The sequence below is a fragment of the Rhinatrema bivittatum genome, chromosome 4 (genome assembly GCF_901001135.1).
Source record: "Rhinatrema bivittatum chromosome 4, aRhiBiv1.1, whole genome shotgun sequence".
NCBI classification, from domain to species: Eukaryota; Metazoa; Chordata; class Amphibia; order Gymnophiona; family Rhinatrematidae; genus Rhinatrema; species Rhinatrema bivittatum.
This window is the reverse complement of record NC_042618.1, coordinates 38,603,302-38,621,781: the sequence shown is the minus strand read 5'-3', so window position 1 is coordinate 38,621,781 and position 18,480 is coordinate 38,603,302. Positions and strand designations below refer to the sequence as shown.

The window sequence follows — 18,480 nt, the reverse complement described above, 5'->3', positions numbered from 1 at the left end:
GCAGCTAAATACGTCCCTACTGGGATGTGCTGATTTCCGCCATGGAATCTGTACTCTCATGGAAGAGTTTGCAATACACAACCCAGCAGTATATTTTAACCCCTCTTCACTGGGAATCCTTAAAGGTGGTGATTACGGGTTATATTACTTCTTACTCCAGTCATATCAAGAAACAAAAGTGGAGAGATCGGGATGATTTAGAGCAACAGATCAAAGCTTTAAAGGATAAACACAAACAAGACTGTTCTAAAATTACATTTTTTAGTTTGACCCTACTTTGGAACTGGCTTAAAACCCTGCAGGTAGATGAGGTGGAAAAATCTATTAAATTCTCGAGACAGATATTATGAGCATGGTAATAAGGTAGGCTCCTTGTTAGTGAAAGCAACATGGCCCATAAACCAAACCTCATTAATTTAAGGTATTATTCATTTGCTTCATCAGATTAATGACATTTGTGCCTCTCATTTTGCCAAATTCTATACAGCAACATCCGTGCCAGATAAACAGGGGGTACAGAACTTTTTAGCTCCTCTAAGATTGCCAAAGATACCTGAGGCAGATACAATAAGGCTCTCTTCAGAAATTACCACGGCTCTGAAGGTATTGATGGGAGGGAAGAGTCTGGGACCGGATGGATATCCCTTAGAATTCTACAAAGGTTTTGCGGAGGAGCTAGTCCCTAGATTGGTAGAACTGTTTAACTATCTGCAAACTCCCGGGGCCAAGGTGGGATCCCTCACAGAGGCATTGATAGTGTTGATACATAAAGCTGGGAAAGATCAACTGGACTGGTCTCATATCGCCCTATTTCACTCATGAATATGGATATTAAGATTTTGGCAAACATTTTACAGTTAAGGCTGGAGGATATTATCCCTGATTGGTACATCCCGACCAGACAGGGTTTATTAAAGGGAGGTATCGGTACATAATACATGGCGCTTGCTAAATGTGCTACTTCGGGCTAAACGGAATTCCGTGGCGGGGGCAGCGATTTCTATGCTTGTAGATAAAGCATTCGATCAAGTCTCGTGGCCCTATATGTTTTCAACATTAGAGCAGTTCGGCTTCCCTGCAACCTATATCTCTCCTGGCTTCAAGCCTTGTATGCTGACCCAGAAGCGAGGGTTTGGACCAATGGTATATCATCTCAATCTTAAAATGAGGAGCGGGACACTAAACAGGGGTGCCCTCTCTCTCCACTACTTTTCGATCTTGCGGTGGAACCACTTGCTCAGGTGGCTCGAATGTCACGGGAGATAAGAGGGTGTTGTGTGTCAGGGAGTTACGCATAAAATTTCATTATATGCTGATGACGCGCTGGTGTACCTCACTAATCTATCCCACTCCCTCCCAGCGCTGATGAGATTAATTATTAATTTTGGCAATTTCTCAGGCTCTCTCATCAATTTCCAAAAGTCTGAACTGATGTTCTTGGGTCCCCCACGCAGACAGCTGCCAGAGGCTCAACTCTTTAGGCAGGTCGACACAGGATTCCGGTACCTAGGTAGTTTGATATCAAGGAAGTACTCCAATTTATATGGGGATATTATGTTCCTATCCTTAAAAAAATTAAGTTAGATCTAAGACACAGGACATCCCTTCCCCTATCCTTGGTGGGTAGAGTCAATTTGATTAAGATGGCTATTCTGCCGAGATTGATATACCCCTTTATGCATCTTCCATGTGATGTACCAAATATGACTTTTCAACAGCTATGGGGGGACCTGTCTAGTTTCATCTGGCAGGGGCGACCACCGCATCTAAAGTATGATTTGCCTGTCGCCTAGCCTGTCTTCAGACATAGGTAGGCACAGCATTCTCTAGAGGAAGATGGGGTACAGGAGCGCAGCCTGGCCTCCCTCCTGCACATGCCTAAATCAGCTGGGCATTATAGACGGGCAATCCGCAAACACCCCATTGTCACCCATACTCTTAGGGTCTGGAGGGCGGCCACCTGTAATTTTTGCCTTCAAGCAACTAGTTGGTCATACCTCACCCTCTCTGGAACGAAACCCTCATCTCTCATTACACACATTCTCCCCTGATATTCACATTTGAGCCTCGGCGGGATTTAGGTTTTTGGGCCAGCTGGTGGATGATGGTCGAATTAAATCTTTTAGAGAACTGAGAGAGGATTTTGGTATTTCCGCTTCGACCCGATATTTATATTTTTGTATACGGAAAGAAATCTCCGCTATAGCACGAGACATGCTAGAAATCAAGGAGGCTGAGGGGACAGAGGGTTTACCAAGTTGTAGGAAACCTTCTCATTTTATAGCGGTTTTGTACAAAACCTTTCGGGCCACTCTAAGTGCAAAGACAACCACTCCTAACCTTATTAGGCTATGGAATGAGGATCTAAATTTGACATTGGAGAGCAAAGAATGGAAGTCTATATGGAGAGCCTCACGTCGTATTACATTGTGTTACAAGGGACAAGAGATGCAATATAAACTATTGAATAGAATATATCATACCCCAGCTTTTTATGCTGTTTAGTAATGTTAATGATTCCTGTTGGAGGGACTGTGGTTCTTTGGGGACCTTTTATCACATCTTACAGTAGCTCATCAATGGAAAGGATCCCTCACTATTTCTCTTTGGGAAGTCAAGTTATTAGATATTGCACTTTTGGAAAAGCTGACCCTCTCTTTACAAAATCAAAAGAGAAATATCAGGCAATCTGGGGGGTCTACTGGAAGTGGAGGGAAGGGAGGTAATGATGATATGTAGGGGGATTTCTAGGTGGCAAGTACAGTGGGGTTCCTAGGCACTGTAATAATTGTATTGTCACATGTGAACTGTTGTATGCTTTATAATTATGCAATTCCACACATTGTATTGTCTGAAAACAATGTTTATAAATAAAGAGTTTAAAAAAAAAACTTGCAAACCATTATGCTGCTAGAATAAAAATAATTGACTACCTCACAAAAGATGTAAGCTTCTGCTCCTTTAAAAACTATTGAATTTGTATCGCAGGTTATCACTTAAATCAGATAACCATTTGTAGTCATAATATACTCTAAATTACTCTTTCGCGCCATCGTCCTATCGCTCTTATTCTTCCTGCTATTCTCATTTCCGGTACACCATCTGCTCGAGGCAGAAAACTGCTGACAGTCTGAGTCTTTCCTACTAACCCAGACTATTTAGGGATACATGACATAAGAAAAGGCATGTGTTCTCTGCCTCCATCTGCTGGTGAGAAAGAGTAAACCCATCCATCTGGGCATGATGATAAAAAAAGAATACAGATTACCTTTTTCTTGGCTGGGTTCCAATTGGCTTGACCGACTTTTCTTCGGTATAAAAGAGCAGGCTTCTTTGTAAAGTGGAAACAAGAAGCACTTTCTGGTTGTAATCCAGCTGTACAATTGCAGATGGCTCTTCCAAAACCAAACTGGGATTGCAAGAACCCTGAAGAAAATATGATATATGGCACTTTTCCATACACAAAGATTACTAACTTATTCTGGAACTAGAGATAGGAAATAGCTAGAAAAATATTCCATATAAATGTTTCCTGTAACCATATTTTTATTAATTTCTCATCATAATAATTACTTGGTAGTGGGAATAACTGAACAAAGGCCATTGTAACCAAAATACATGCAGTGGCACTGTAAGATTAAACTTGCAAGTTTGAAATAAACACAGCTGTACATACAGCCTATTGCCATTGTATAATGCATGGGTTCTCACCTAACTAGTCAGGTACATAAATATCTACACAATGAATATGCATGAGATAAATTTACATACAATGGGAGCAGGGCATGCAAATCTCTCTCATACATATTCATTGTGAATATCCTGAAAATGTAAGTGGCTACATGGGTCCCAAGGACCAGGTTAAGAACCCCCGCTATAACAGAGGATCTGCTTATAAGAGTGCTGAAGACCCTTGCATTCAGTCTAACGTTTCTTTCATCAAAGGAGGGATTTCCAACATCAGAGTTGGAAAATATTTTAAATTCAACTGAAAGAAGATAAAGTGCTTAGTTCTCTTTTATAGAAATTTAGATTTCACATGCAATATTTCAAAATTTTACAAAAAAAAAAAAAAAAAAGTTATGTAAGACCAGTGATTATAATTAATTGAGCAGTTACCAAATGCCTTAGCATTCCAAAAAATAAAAATAAAAAACTTTGGAACATTGGTAAGCAAATGTATACCACTTAGACCCAGTGGCTTGTATTCAACTCCTTAAAAGTCAGTAAATTTGTGTGGATTACAAATTATACAGATTTTTCTAGACAGTATGTTTATTGCAAATTAGTATGCTCTTAATGAATTGTGCCTTTGAAAATTTACTTTATTTCTCTGCATTTTTTGTAAAATAAAAAACTGAAAAATGCTGCTTGTATAAGTATTCAGGCTCTGTACTATGGAAGCTCCAAGTTTACACAGATGAAAGATATTGCCCTAACAATTAGCTTCTAACTGTGAATCATTAAAAAAGGTCAGCTTTTCTAGATAAAAGACCCCCTAATTACAGTACCATTAGTCATACTATGAATCTGAAGACCAAAGAGCATTCTAAGGAAATTAAAGTTATAAAGAAGCACAAGGTAGGAAAAGGTTACAAAAGAATATCCAAGTACTTGGAAATCCCAGTGAGCACTGTTGGATCTTTTGCGAGGAAATGGAAGCTGCGTCATGCCACCCATACACTGCCTAGATAAGGCTGTGCCTCAAAACTCAGCATAAGAGCAAGGATGAGACTTGTGAGGGAAGCCACAGAGAGGCCACAAATCACTTTGAAGGAGATACAGAGTTCAGTGGCTGAGACTGGAGTGGATGTGCACCAGTCAACCATATCAAGAGGCCTGATTACAAATGGCCTGCATGGAAGAGTGGCTCGAAAGAAGCCATTATTGAAGAAAAACCACATCAAAGCACATCTGGAATTTGCCAGAAAACATCAGTGACCCAGCTAAAATGTGGGATAAGGTTTTGTGGTCAGATGAGACAAAAATGGAGCTTTTTGGACAAAATTCAAAATGTTACAAGTGGCACAAACCTAACACTACCCATTCTTCAGCAAACAGCATCCCAACAGTAAAGTCTGGGGGTGGCAGCATCATGTTGTGGGGATACTTTTCCTGAGCGGGGACTGGGCATCTTGTTAAAATTGAAAAACAGATGGATGGTGCAACATATGTGGAGATAGTGCAAGACAACATGCTTCAGTCTGTTAAAAAATTAAAACTTGAGAGAAAGTTCACTTTCAGCAGGACAATGACCCCAAGCACAAGACCAAAGCAACACAGGAGTGGTTGATCAATAAAAAAGTGAATGTTCTACAATGGCCAAGTCAAAGGCCAGTTCTCAATCTGTGACACTATTTGAAAATTACAGTCATAAGCATCATCCAAATAACCAGAACAACCTGGAGCAAATCTGCCATGAAGAATGGGCAAAAATCACTCCCAGCATGCAAAGCTTACCCCAACAGTCAAAGTTGTTATTGCAGCAAAAGCTGGTTCTAACATGTACTAGTCTGAAGGGGTTGAATACTTATGCATGCAGCATTTTTCAGTTTTTTATTTTATTTTACAAAAAAAATGCAGAGAAAGGAGAAATTACTATTTACCTGATAATTTCCTTTTCTTTAGTGAGGACAGGTTAATCCACACCAGTGGTTTATGCACCTCTTTCCAGCATACGGAGTCGGAGCAAAGCCGACGTCACGGTACATACACACGCCAGTATTCTCTACAAAAGCCAACTGTAAACAACTAAAGAATACATGATCATTAGTATTAAGACAATCATTCAAACACTCAGTTATAACAGGAAAACACTGAGGTCAGACAAGGAGTGTAATATCACTAATCTAGGAACTGGATCTGACCCCAGTAATCACCAGACGCAGTCACTCAGGAGAAAAATAGCACCACCATGCAGCAGCCAAGGGCAGGAAGTTGGATTAACCTGTCCTCACTAAAGAAAAGGAAAATATCAGGTAAGTAGTAATTTCTCCTTTCTTAGCATTTGAACAGGTTAATCTACACCAGTGGGATGTATCAAACACAATGAGAGGCTGACCACGGTCCGATCAATTATTCAGGTGTGAAGGCTGCATCCTCCCAGGACTGACATACCCAGAAGATAATGCCTGGAAGTTGTGTAAGACAAACACATTGCAGCTTGGCAAATCTCGATGGGAGACACCCATCTAATCTCTGCTCATGATACTGCCTGAGCCCTAGTGGAATGAGCGCTAACATCAGCATCCACATACGCGACAGTGATAATCTTCTTCATCCAGCGGGCTTTCATTGCCCGCGATAGCGGCTCACCCTTTTTCTCCCACTGTGGAGTATAAACAGCCAATCAGTCTTCCTGAGAGGTTTAGAAACTTCCAATACCACAAGATATGCCACTTGACACCCAAGGTCCAAAACAGATTATATTCATCCACTTCTCTCTCCCTGCCCAGAGTCAGCAGGTATTAACTGATTCTATTGAAAAATCTGAGACCACCTTTGGCCAAAAGTGCAGAACAGTTCGCATCTGGACCACTCCCGGAGATACCTGCAAGACGGTTCCTGGCAAGGCAGAACATCGTCCTCTAGTAAGAAACCTCAGAAAGAGGCTAAGCAGTGGTCGAAAGGTGGGACCCAACAGAATTCCAGAACCAGATTAAGACACCAGAAGGATACCAGCAACCACAAGGGGGCTGGAAGATGCTTCATCCTTTTCAAGGCCTGCCACAAACGGATGGGCCGATATTCACCATTCACTGGACCTTGAAACAAGCCAGAGTCGCCACCTGTACCTGCAAGGAATTAAGGGCCAGGTCCTTACACAACCCATCCTGCAAAAATCCAATCTGAATGGGATTTTAACCGAATGAGAATGAACCCCCTCGTTCCTCACACCAAGCCTAAAAATTCATCAAACATGAACATAGGCTAAGAAAGTGAATAACTGTCGCACTTGAAACAAGGTGGAAAATAAAGCAGTGGCCTACCCACGCTTCAGCAACCAAGCCTTCTCAAGGGCCACATTGTAAGACAAAAATCAAGATGGATCTTCAAGAAGAATAGGCCTCTGCCACAGCAGATCCCTGTGGACCAATAATCGAAGAGGATATTCCACCATGTGTCTTCATAGATCTGCATACCACAGCCTCCTGGGCCAATCTGGCACCACCAGAAGTACCAACCCCATGTGAGTCTTGAATTCTCAAATCATTCTGGCCAACATGGCCCATGGGGAAAAGGCATATAGAAGCTTGCCTCCCAGCCCCTCCTGCACAAGAGCATCAATGTTCAAAAACTTCAGATCTCACCTAGAACTGAAGCGAGGAATCTTCACATTACATGATGTCGCCAGCAAGCCTAGAAACTGGAGGTCCCAGAGGCCCACTATGAGCTGGAACACTTTGTTGTACCATTCCCTATCTCCTTGATTCAGACTCTGTCTGCTGAGAAAGTCTGCTCTTACATTGTCTTTTTCTGCAATGTGCAAGGCTGAGATCTTTTGAAGATGTACTTTTGCCCATTCCATGAATTGGGCTATGTCCTGTGATACTTGCTGGCTCTTGGTTCCTCCCTGTCGATCGGTGTAAGCACATATCATCACATTGGCATTATTCAGACCACTCGACCCTGCAAACAACTGCCGAATAGCCAGCATGTCAACTAAATTGCACAGGCTTCCAGCCGACTGATGCTCCAGGGGTACTTCTTTGCACTGCAATGCCCCTGCGCTTTCAACTCCTGACAGTAAGCTCCCAACCCTGGAAGCTTGTATCTGTCGTGTGTATAGTAGCCAGTCCAGTGTTCAAAGGGGGAACGCCCCTCATTAGATGATCCGCTTGCAACCACCACTGCAGACAAATGTTGATCTCCACCGATAACTGAAATCGTATCAAGGAGTTTTGAAATTGTGGACTCCAATGCATAAGCAGTGTGCACCGAAGAGGACGCAAATGTGCCCTTACCCACAGAACCACCTCTTGGGTGGCTGCCATCAACCCGTGCACCTGTAGATAAGACAACACCGTTGAGCGTACTGCTTCTGTCAATAGTCACACCTGCACCATCAGTTCTGAATGCGGAGCCCCGAAAGGTACACCTATCTTGCTTCATGTCAAAAACGAACACCTAGATACTGCAGTGTCTGGAATGGCTGCAGATTGCTCTTGGCTAAGTTCACCACCCAACCTAGTTCCTACAGCAAGGAGATCACCTTGCGTGGGGCCTGAAAATTCTCTCATAGCTCTTGGCCCGAATTAGCCAATTGATGAAGTATGGGTAGATCAGCATGCCATCCTCTCTCAACACTGCCGCTCCCAGCACCATGACCTTAGAGAAGGTTTTGGGTGCAGTGTTAAAACTGAACAGTGAAATGCAGAAAACCATTGCTGCTCCAGTCAGATGGGAATATGCAGATACTCCTCCAACAACCCAGAGTCTTAATAAACTCCCCCGACTATATCGCTATTATCAGCGAGCATAAGATTCCCATGCAGGAATGAGTTGCTTGCAAAAGCCAATTGACTCCCTTGAGATCCAGGATGAGGCAAAGGAATATCAGCCCGAATTATCTTCAGACATGGGCCCTGAATCACAGCCCGCTGGCTGAGGAATTCTGACAATGTACACTCCACTGTCTGTTTTTTTTTTGTGGAGAGCTGCAGAGAGACACCACGAAAACATCCCAAGGAATGCTGAGAAATTCCAGAACATAGCCATCTCTTACCACCTCCAGACCCCACTGGTCAGATGTGATCTTGACCCACCTCTGATAAAAGGGGAGACCGGCAACCTTCTACCTCCTGTTCCTGGGAGTGGGGAGTACTGCCACTCGAGCTCGTGCCCCACCTGAGCTGCCTGTAACAAAGGTCTGAATCGAGCCCTAAGAAAACTCATTCCTCTACAGAGCAGAAAACGTTTGAAAACCCCCAGCACGACATATCCTGCCAAACAAACATGGTGCCTACTTTTAATCCTCCGGTAACACGAGGAACCTGGGACTCACCCCACTTATTGGCCTTTTCATTTTTTTTTTCACTCCCAAACCAGAATGATCCTTAAAAGGCCATTTTGACTGAGTAGGCTCTGGATTGTCTCAGTACCAATTGTCAGCCATAGCTGACTCTCAACCCTGCTTAGCTTAGAGATCAGAAGAGATCGGGTTCATCCAGGGTGGAGAGATCATAGGCCACTGTCCTGAATTCAAATCAGACTATCAGCTTCCTGATATAAAGGCATAGCGATCCACAAGGGAGCAACAAGAAGCCATCTGCAAATTCATTGCCACTGCTTCGAGGCCTGCTTAAGGATAGCCTCAACTCTCCTATCCTGCGCCTCCATCAAGCTATTCACTTTTCCACAGGGATATTCGCCCGCTTATTGATGGCATACACCAGTGCATCCACTTTCAGAAAGTGCAACTGCTCTCTCTCTCTCTGCCAGATCCAAGGGGTTCAGTGCTACCAAGACTCATCCCCCTGTAAAAATAGCACCTGAGACGCCTCAATCAATTCTTTTCATCCATAATGCTTCACGTAAGGAATCTAAATGGGATTCTAGTTTGGCTTCAGCACCCGGCACGCCCAGCATCTTCAGGGCCTAGACAATCCAGGCCAGCAACCCATCTCTATGAAAGAAGCACAACATTGTGCTATACAGCTCCAACCCAGAGGAACTTCCCATCCTCCAGGGAGTAAAAGCTGCTTTCACCATCCGTGCCACCAGGGTCCTTATCACCGTGACCTGTAGCAGATGTAGACACACTCTTGATGCTTACCCGTGGCACCAGGGGTGCAGGGATCCGTAGACTGTGAGCCTGAATTCTTAGGCCTATCACGTTGGTGTCTGAGCAAAAACATTCTAGCGGGGCCAAGCCAAACAGCTGCTCCACCCACCAAGCTGTTTCTGGCAGACTTGCGTGTGGAAAAGCATGCAAACACTTTTGAGAAGCCTTCCCTCACTGACAGTCCAGTTAAGAGAGCCCAAAAACCAGACAACACCTCCGACTGGTCCCCCCTCTGGACCCATTCCCGCATTTTGCTGGGAAAGGCAGGTTCAGCAACAGCAACTGGAGAAAACTCTCCCTGAGCATCCAAGCAGCACTGATACAAGTAAGGGGGGGGGGGGGAAGGAGACTCCAAGCTGAGATGCCTGAATATGGCAAACAGCACAAAAATAAACACCTATTAGCAGCACGCCCCAAAGCGTCTGAGCAGTTTGCGCCCAGCTGTGCACCCACACCAGCGAGCTTGAATAGGGCGGCCAAAAACAAGGCCTGTCCAATAAGCTCCCAAAAATTATACGCGCACCACATGCGGTCCAGATAGGAGCCCACCGGAGCGCCCTCCCGACTGCCAACACCAGGCAGCGTGAGCCGACAGTGTTTTGCGGCAGACTTGAGCGTAGAAAACATGTGAACGCCGCCATGGCCTACCGTGCGGAGTCTAAGCAAAGCCTGAGAGTGGGGCCTAGCCAAAAAGGCTGCTCAACCTGCCACAATGGGCATCAGATCGGTGCACCAAGACTCAGAGACCAGAAGGGGAATGGAATCCCTCACTCCTCCTCCCTTTTTTTTTTTTACACTCCTTACCTGAACTCGGCAAGCATAGAGTCAGTCTCCAGCTGTGGGGGGAGAGGACAAAGGCCCTCATTGTCACGCTCTGTTTCCTGCATCTGCCTAGGCTCACAGCTGTTTTTTTTGTTTGCTTGTTTGTTTTTAACAGGTAAGTCCACGCTGGAAAACCAGCTATCGGACCGAGGCACTCGCCTGAGGAGGGATCCTCAAAAAACTTAACAGAGAGGGACCGTAAGGTATCACTACAGGAGAGTGGGGCAAATCAATTTTCTTCTTCATTATATCTCTCTTTCTATATATATATATATATATATATATATATATATAGATAGATATAGAGAGAGAGAGAGAGAGATTTTTTTTAAAGTAATCCCCAGTAGAGAGATGCACGCCCACCATCTGCTGGAGACAGAGAATTCTGGTGGGCCGATGCTGGTGCAGGGGTATATATACCGTGACGTCAGCTTTGCTCCATCCCCATCTGCTGGTAGAGATGCATAACCCGCTGATGTGGATTAACATGTCAGAATGCTAAGAAATAATGGACTGTGACTTTGAAAATTTACTTTAAGAACATACTGGTTTGTAATAAACATACTGTCTGGAACAATTTGTGTAAGGGTCATTTGTAATCCACACAAATTTGCTTTTTAGGGAGTCTAATACTTTTGCAAATCATTGAATATAAAGGTCTCTTCAGAATTTTTTTTGTCAACTGTGGGCATAATAGTGGTTCTACTTTATGTGTACCAATATCTACTGCTGACAGTCTCTTTGGTTTGTTTTGTTTGAGAAGGCCCATGCACTGCATTGTCCAGTGAGGCTGGGTTTAAAGCTTGGCTGCTGGGAACTCTGATCCTATGGGATTAGGTGATAATTATGTCCTGCAGGAATGCCCTCTTTGCTGATAGGCAGAACACACAGAAGGGTTGAGCAGTCAGTAGGGTACCTCATTTATCCTAGCATGATCATGCTAGGCATAGAGCAGGGTAAGGATGGGAACAATCTTCATGTACTGTAAGCAAATAGTTACCATATCTAAATCCAGTGCAGAATAAACAATTTTCCCCTTGCTGTCTCCTGAAAACAGTTTCATTCCATTTGGACTCCAAGCCAAAGCAGTGATGCTACTTCTGTGAATACCAAGTACATCAAATTTCCGCAGCTGTGAATTAAAACCAAATAATGAACTTAATACTGGGAAAATTCCTTGGGACATATTCAAGGTCCTCAGCTGTACAGTCCCAAGTTACAAAATACTGCGTCACCTGGAGATGTTTCCATTCATCGAGGCTGGTAGCGTAGTACAGTGGTTATTAAAGAATGGAAGAGTGAACCTACAGACAACAGTTCATTTCCCCTCTCTTTCACTCACTGCGTGACCTTGAAAAATCACTTAAACTCCCTATTTACCAAATCACCACGGGTCACAGTGTCTCCTCTCTCCCCTTCTGGATTTCACTGGCAGTGGTGAGAGCTCACAGACGTACTCCCCGCTGCTCACCTCTGCTCCTGTTCTTTCTGCCCTCCTCCCGTGTAGAGCAGCAGCTTCAGCAGCATCATGATCCAGCTTTCCACCTCCGGTTTGCAGTGGCCACAAGCTGCCCTCTTCTCTCCCTTCCCTCATGCCCCAATCATGGCTACCTTTGCACCACCTCAGGTCCTGTTCTTCTTGCTGGTAAGGACCTGGGAAAATCCCAGCCAGCCTTGCTATCTCTGCACCACCACAAGTGGAAGAAAAAATAAATAAAACTTACCGTATTTTTCGCACTATAAGACGCACCTGACCATAGGACGCACCTAGGATTTGGAGGAGGAAAATTAAGAAAAATAATTCTGTCCCCTTGATGGGCTCTGTACGGAGCTCCCCGCTGGTGGCAGTCCATGGGATATTTTTTTGGTTTTGGTTTTTTATAGTAAGGCAGAGAACATCCACACAGGTACTTGCTGCTTTTCTCTCCCTCACAATCATACAAGGCTCTTTCACACTCACTAGCACTCTCCCCCACTCAACTCATTGGCTCTCCCTCACATATACACATACCCACAGACAATCACACACTCAGACTCTCTCCCTCATTCACACAGCTCTCTCACACCAGTTATTTTAAACTTTCATGACTGCTCCAAAGTTCAATAATAAATAGTCAGGGCTATATTACATTGATTAGGAGAGCAATTGCTCCTAATATTTCAACAGGTAGCCACTTAATCAGCACAGGCAGTAATTCTATTTGCTGGTCTGTGTCATGTGTCCTCCATCCCAGGCAGTATACCACCCCATGACCCTCCAATACATCCAAACCACAAGGAGTGAAGTTCTTACTCTGGACTGCAAGAGAGGTCCTCCGGCAGAGCCCGAGCTCCCCGCCGGTCCCGGGGTGCAGCTCACTGCAAGATCGGCATGGCGCAGGTCAGTCATCATCTGTTTGAACCGCGTGGGCTACGGAGGCCCTTCCAGTTCAAACAGCTCCCTGCCGGTCTGCTGTTCCCAGGGTGCATCCCACTGCGAAGGCTGGCGCGGCACAGGTCAAATGCCAGCCATCCGAACTGGAGGGGCCTCCATAGCCCACGCAGTTCAAACAGCTGATGCCTGACCTGCGCGGCGCCGGCCTTCGCAGCGAGATGCACCCCGGGAACAGCAGACGGGCAGGGAGCTCAAGTTCCGCCGGCAGAATGTGACCCACCCGCGTCACCATGCTGATTGGGAGGGGGCGGGGAACAGCGCGCGAGAGGGAGAGACACTACCTTCGCTCCATAAGACGCACCCACATTTCCCCCCCATTTTTGGGGGGAAAAAAGTGCATCTTATGGAGCGAAAAATACGGTATGTCTGCAAGAAAGAAAAGCATGAGGGGCTGGAGAAATGAGCTCCAGAGACCCAAGGCCATATACTGTGGGGACTCTGCCCTAAATGGGTCTCGACTACACAGCCTTTATTTATTTATTTATTTATTTATTATTTTTATTATACCGAGTTTCATGATATGAATCACATCAACCCGGTAATGTCAGGAAAGCTTAAGTTTACTGAGGTTTAATATCACAGAAGGTGTGAGACTCCTTGCTGGTCCTTCAGGTCTGCCCACTGCCGATTTCAAGATTTATTTTCTCTCTTAGCACTCTGCAGAGTGCACACCTCATTACACTGTTGTAATATTTCTTATGCACAGACTGAGTGATAGCACCTAAGACTGTGATTCACAGAGGGAGGTCCTGCAGAGAGGTGGGGGGGGGGGTTTGTGGGGTGGGTTTTTGTTTTGTTTTTTTTTTACACAGTTTATTCTTGCAACGGCAGTTTTTCCTCTTGCTTTGCTGGGCCTCCAGCTCAGCTGGAACCAGGGCTGAGATCCTGGCATCAGGTGTCTTTATTTGCATCTACCCGGGGATTCCCCTCCCTTACCCCCCATACACACTTGCTTACAGCCATGGTAAATAAAGAGAATTTTCCATGGTCTTCTAAATGAAATTGCTCCTGTGAGCCATCGTTGCTAGCCAGGGCCCCCGTCCCCCGCGCGACCGGTGCTGACCTGTCGGGGTCCCGGAACCGCCAGATCGCCGCCTCCTCCTGTCAGCCACGCGGCATTGGCCCGCCCACCCCCAACTGCATCATCATCCGGGGCCGGAGGGAACTTTAAATTCCCGGCCCTGACCGCTGGCGCTCTCTTTTGCTCCTGCCGGCCATCGCTGCTAGCCAAGGCCCCCACCCCTACTCCTGTGCAACCGGCACTGACCTGTCAGGGGTCCCGGAGCCGCCCTCGGAACCGCCAGATCGCCTCCTCCTCGGTCGGCCACACGGCGTTGGCCCGCCCACCCTCGACTGCATCATCATCCAGGGCCGGAGGGAACTTTAAATTCCCGGCCCCAAACGCTAGCGTCACGTGCCCAAGGAGCGCAACTAAGGGGCCTGCCCCTTAATGCACCCCTGCAAATAACCTACCCTTTACCCTCCTTGTCCTGCTTCTCCGCAATGCTTGATATGCTGTCGATTTAAGTCTTAGCTATTGAAGCATTTTTGTCATTGTCATCCATGCACAAGATTTGGTGAGAGAGGTAACGGTGGTGGGGCCGCTTGGCAATAGTGATCATAATATGATCAAATTTAAATTAACGACTGGAAGGGGGACAGTAAGCAAATCCACGGCTCTCGTGCTAAACTTTCAAAAGGGAAACTTTGATGAAATGAGAAAAATATTTAGAAAAAAAAAAGGAGCAGCTACAAAAGTAAAAAGTGTGCAAGAGGTGTGGTCATTGTTAAAAAATACCATCCTAGAAGCACAATCCAGATGCATTCCACACATTAAGAAAGGTGGAAAGCAGGCAAAAGGATTACCGGCATGGTTAAAAGGGTAGGTGAAAGAAGCTATTTTAGCCAAAAGATCTTCATTCAAAAATTGGAAGAAGGATCCAACAGAGGAAAATAGGAAAATGCATAAACGTTGGCAAGTTAAATGTAAGACATTGATAAGACAGGCTAAGAGAGAATTTGAAAAGAAGTTGGCTGTAGAGGCAAAAACTCACAGTAAAAACTTTTTAAAATATATCCGAAGCAGAAAACCTGTGAGGGAGTCAACTGGACCATTAGATGATCGAGGGGTTAAAGGGGCACTTAGAGAAGATAAGGCCATCGCGGAAAGATTAAGCCTCGTGCTATTTTCCTATGTTGGAGCCCATCAAGGAACTGATTGACCTGGAATGGAATGCTCCAGGGGCCAGTTTTAAAGGGGGACGGGCACTAGAAGCCCTATAACTGCTGGAACCCATGGCCAAGGAACTTCTTCCCTAAAGTGGACGCTATGATCTCCTCCCTCTCATCCACCCTTTTCAATATCTACCTCATCCCCCTCTGCCATCTCCTAACAGATCTTGATCTCAAACTCCACCTTTACACAGATGATGTTCAAATCATTATTCCTGTTCGCGACTCTCTTACCAATGCCCTTGAATTCTGGAAGAACTGCCTTGCCTCCATAAATACCCTACTCTCCAATCTCCACCTCGTCCTTAACTCCTCAAAAACAGAACTGCTCCTCATCTCACAACATATTCCCCCCAATCCTAACCTTGCAAATGATCCTGCCTTTAATTACTACCTTATGCAGCCCTGCGCACAAAAACCTTGGGGTGCAACTTGACCAGCAATTGAACCTAAAAAAAACATATCAAAATCCTCATGGAAGGCTACTACAAACTCAACGTCATGAAAAAATTAAAACCTCTACTGCATACCAGTGACTTCCGCACCGTCATACAAGCCACCCTCGCTTCAAAACTTGACTACTGCAACTCACTCTTCCTAGGCCTCCCCTCCACCTCTCTAAAACCACTCCAACTACTGCAGAATGCAATAGCACAAACTATATCCAATGCCCACAAATATGACCATATCACTCCCATCCTCAAAGACTTGCACTGGCTCCCTATCCCTTCCCGTATCGTCTATAAAACTCTCATCATAATCCACAAAGCCATACACATTCACAACTCCAGTTGGTTTGATGAACCATTCCAACCTAAACGCTCGAAGCGACTCACTAGAGACTCCAAGTAATGGACTCTTCATGTGCCCACCCTAAAACACGCTCACCTCACATCCACAAGGGAACGAGCTATTTCCATAGCTGGACCTACTCATTGGAACTCCCTACCCGCTAACCTACAGCTCGAAACATGTCCCTCCAAATTCCGAGCTAACCTCAAGACCTGGCTATTCAAACAAGTGTACCCCCAATAACCTCAGCTCCGCCTCCCTCTCTCCCTGACATGCCAGCTCTTTGATGTACTTTGTACATTTCTCTATTACAACTTTTTGTTAGAAACTGGTCTGTGATTGTAATTACAATTACAATTATACTTATTGTGATTGTAATTACAAATTATAATTATAGTTGAGTATTTGCCTTATTATTTAGTTGTTGATGCTGTTGACTGGTTCTCATATCTTTCCCTCGCTAAGCTTACTGTTCCTATATTTATTTATTTATTTATTTAAGGTTTTTCTATACCGGCATTCATGATAAGATCATATCATGCCGGTTTACAGATAACAGGGGGTGCAAAAAACTTTGTTCTTTTAACAAGTGTGGAGGAAGCAAAAGTTACAATAAAACAGGGTTGTAGAACAGGGGGAGGAAGGAGACAAGGATAGCAGCGTAAAATATTTACAGATAAAATATTTATATATATCCTATGTAGCCCCCCTTCCTGTTCTATGTCATTTCCTCCTTGCTGTTGCAATGTAAACCGATATTTCGCCACGAATATCGGTATAGAAAAGTTTATAAATAAACAAACAATACCCTTCATGTCTCACTCCTGCCACTAAAAAACTTTAAACTGTGAATTACCCAAAAAAGTTCTGCAAGCTTTCCAAAGCACACCTTACTTCCTACAGTACTTGAGTGTAAAGGTCTTTGAAATGCCAAAAAGCTGAATATATAAGAATAAAAAATAAATAAAATGTACTTTTGTTTCCAGAGTGGGGGAAGGAAAGCTCTTGCTTTAAATTTCTTAGGGACACGTCTCACTTTGATTGGACTAAAGTCAATGCAGCCACACTGATGATGTCGTCAGCCCTGAACCAATGGCTTCTATCCTGCCAGTTCAGCAGGCCAAAGTCACAACCTGCTGGATAGACTGATAATCATGATCCCTGTTACAGCAAGACTACTCAGTTTTAACAAAAAAGACTTAATGAGAAGCAAGATGTTTAGTAGGACGAGACAGCATCTCACCTGTTTGTTTCTCCCAGGCAATGAAGAAACAAGTTGAAAAACTGCAACCCTGCCTGAAGCTGTACCAACAGCGACCAGATCATCAAAACAGCTCAACAGCTTGACGGCAGTAAGAGAATCAGACTTCCCCTACAGAAGCAAAAAGAAAAAAAACCTACAAGTCAAATGCACACATCTGTGTCTATGCTTAATTTTCCATAACCAGACCAGAAGCAGCCAAGAAAAGAATTCTGACACAGGAAAAGTCCTGAGAACCAGGTGCCTAAAATGTAGGTAAAAAAAAAAAAAAAAAGAAAGAAAGATATATTCAAAATTAAAATATATAAAATAAAAATTAAACAAATATCAAAAAGAGCAAAAAAGCAAGAGTAAAGGAAAATATTTTTCCTGGCTCCTAAAACTTTTTTGACTGGCGCACTAAGGTTTCCAAATATAATTCTGTTCAGATGTGACAGCATTTGTTCCTTAAAAGATCTGAGATCTATGCATACACACAGTGAATGAGGAAGAGGTGTCGGGGCTCACCTCTAGGTTGTACTTTTTCATCTGGTTTGAATGTCTGCAGTAGAGATAAAGCATCCCGATGCTGCTGCCCACAGCTATGTAGTCCTCATTGACATCGAGTGCTGTGAGATACACCAGCACAGAGCGAAACCCCTTCTGTACCTTTGCGGGGATGGCATCAAGAAGGGAATACAGGGGGCAAAACTCCTTAAAGGTAACATGTCCGGTCACAGATGCCATGGCAAACACTAGTGGTACAAAGCATCAGGCAAGTGTTTACAATGTGTTCACATCACGGCACAAGATGACCTGCAAAGATATTTGGCAAAACAAAAAACAAAACAAAAAACTTAGGACAGAAACAAAGTCATTCCAAAAATCAAAGGAAACCAGCAACTTAGCAGACAGCTGCTTATGCAAAGTACCAGCATGTAATAAGCAAAGCAAGGTGAGGATGAAAAAAATATGCTTGGTACAAAATGTTCCTGTAACATATGTTAAGCAAACCTAATTTACCTTTTAATTCTATATAAACAGGGTTGTTCATTTTAACCAGGAATATTTCTTTCTTTCTGTTGGTTTACAACAAGATCTCTTTCCTTAGCATTTTACATAGCGGGAGCCGTGGTTTGGTCCCAGCCTGGGGCTTCAGAGGGCCTTGTGTCTCGG

The 18,480-nt window shown here is 44.3% G+C and overlaps 1 protein-coding gene across 4 annotated transcripts in view; it reads right to left on the bottom strand.

Annotated features, from left to right (window-relative positions):
• Positions 1 to 18,480, bottom strand: part of TECPR2 (tectonin beta-propeller repeat containing 2) — a 181,856-nt gene that overhangs the window by 162,267 nt on the left and 1,109 nt on the right. For 3 of the 4 annotated variants that reach the window (XM_029597970.1, XM_029597973.1, XM_029597971.1), the window contains exons 2-5: positions 17,833 to 18,120; positions 17,308 to 17,436; positions 11,607 to 11,738; positions 3,269 to 3,426 (exon numbers count right to left, since the gene is read on the bottom strand). In XM_029597970.1, coding sequence (XP_029453830.1) covers positions 3,269 to 3,426; positions 11,607 to 11,738; positions 17,308 to 17,436; positions 17,833 to 18,051 — 638 coding nt within the window. In that variant the 5' untranslated portion in view covers positions 18,052 to 18,120. Of the gene's footprint in view, positions 1 to 3,268; positions 3,427 to 11,606; positions 11,739 to 17,307; positions 17,437 to 17,832; positions 18,121 to 18,480 lie in introns of those variants that run through there. The other variant, XM_029597974.1, reaches the window with a different exon arrangement.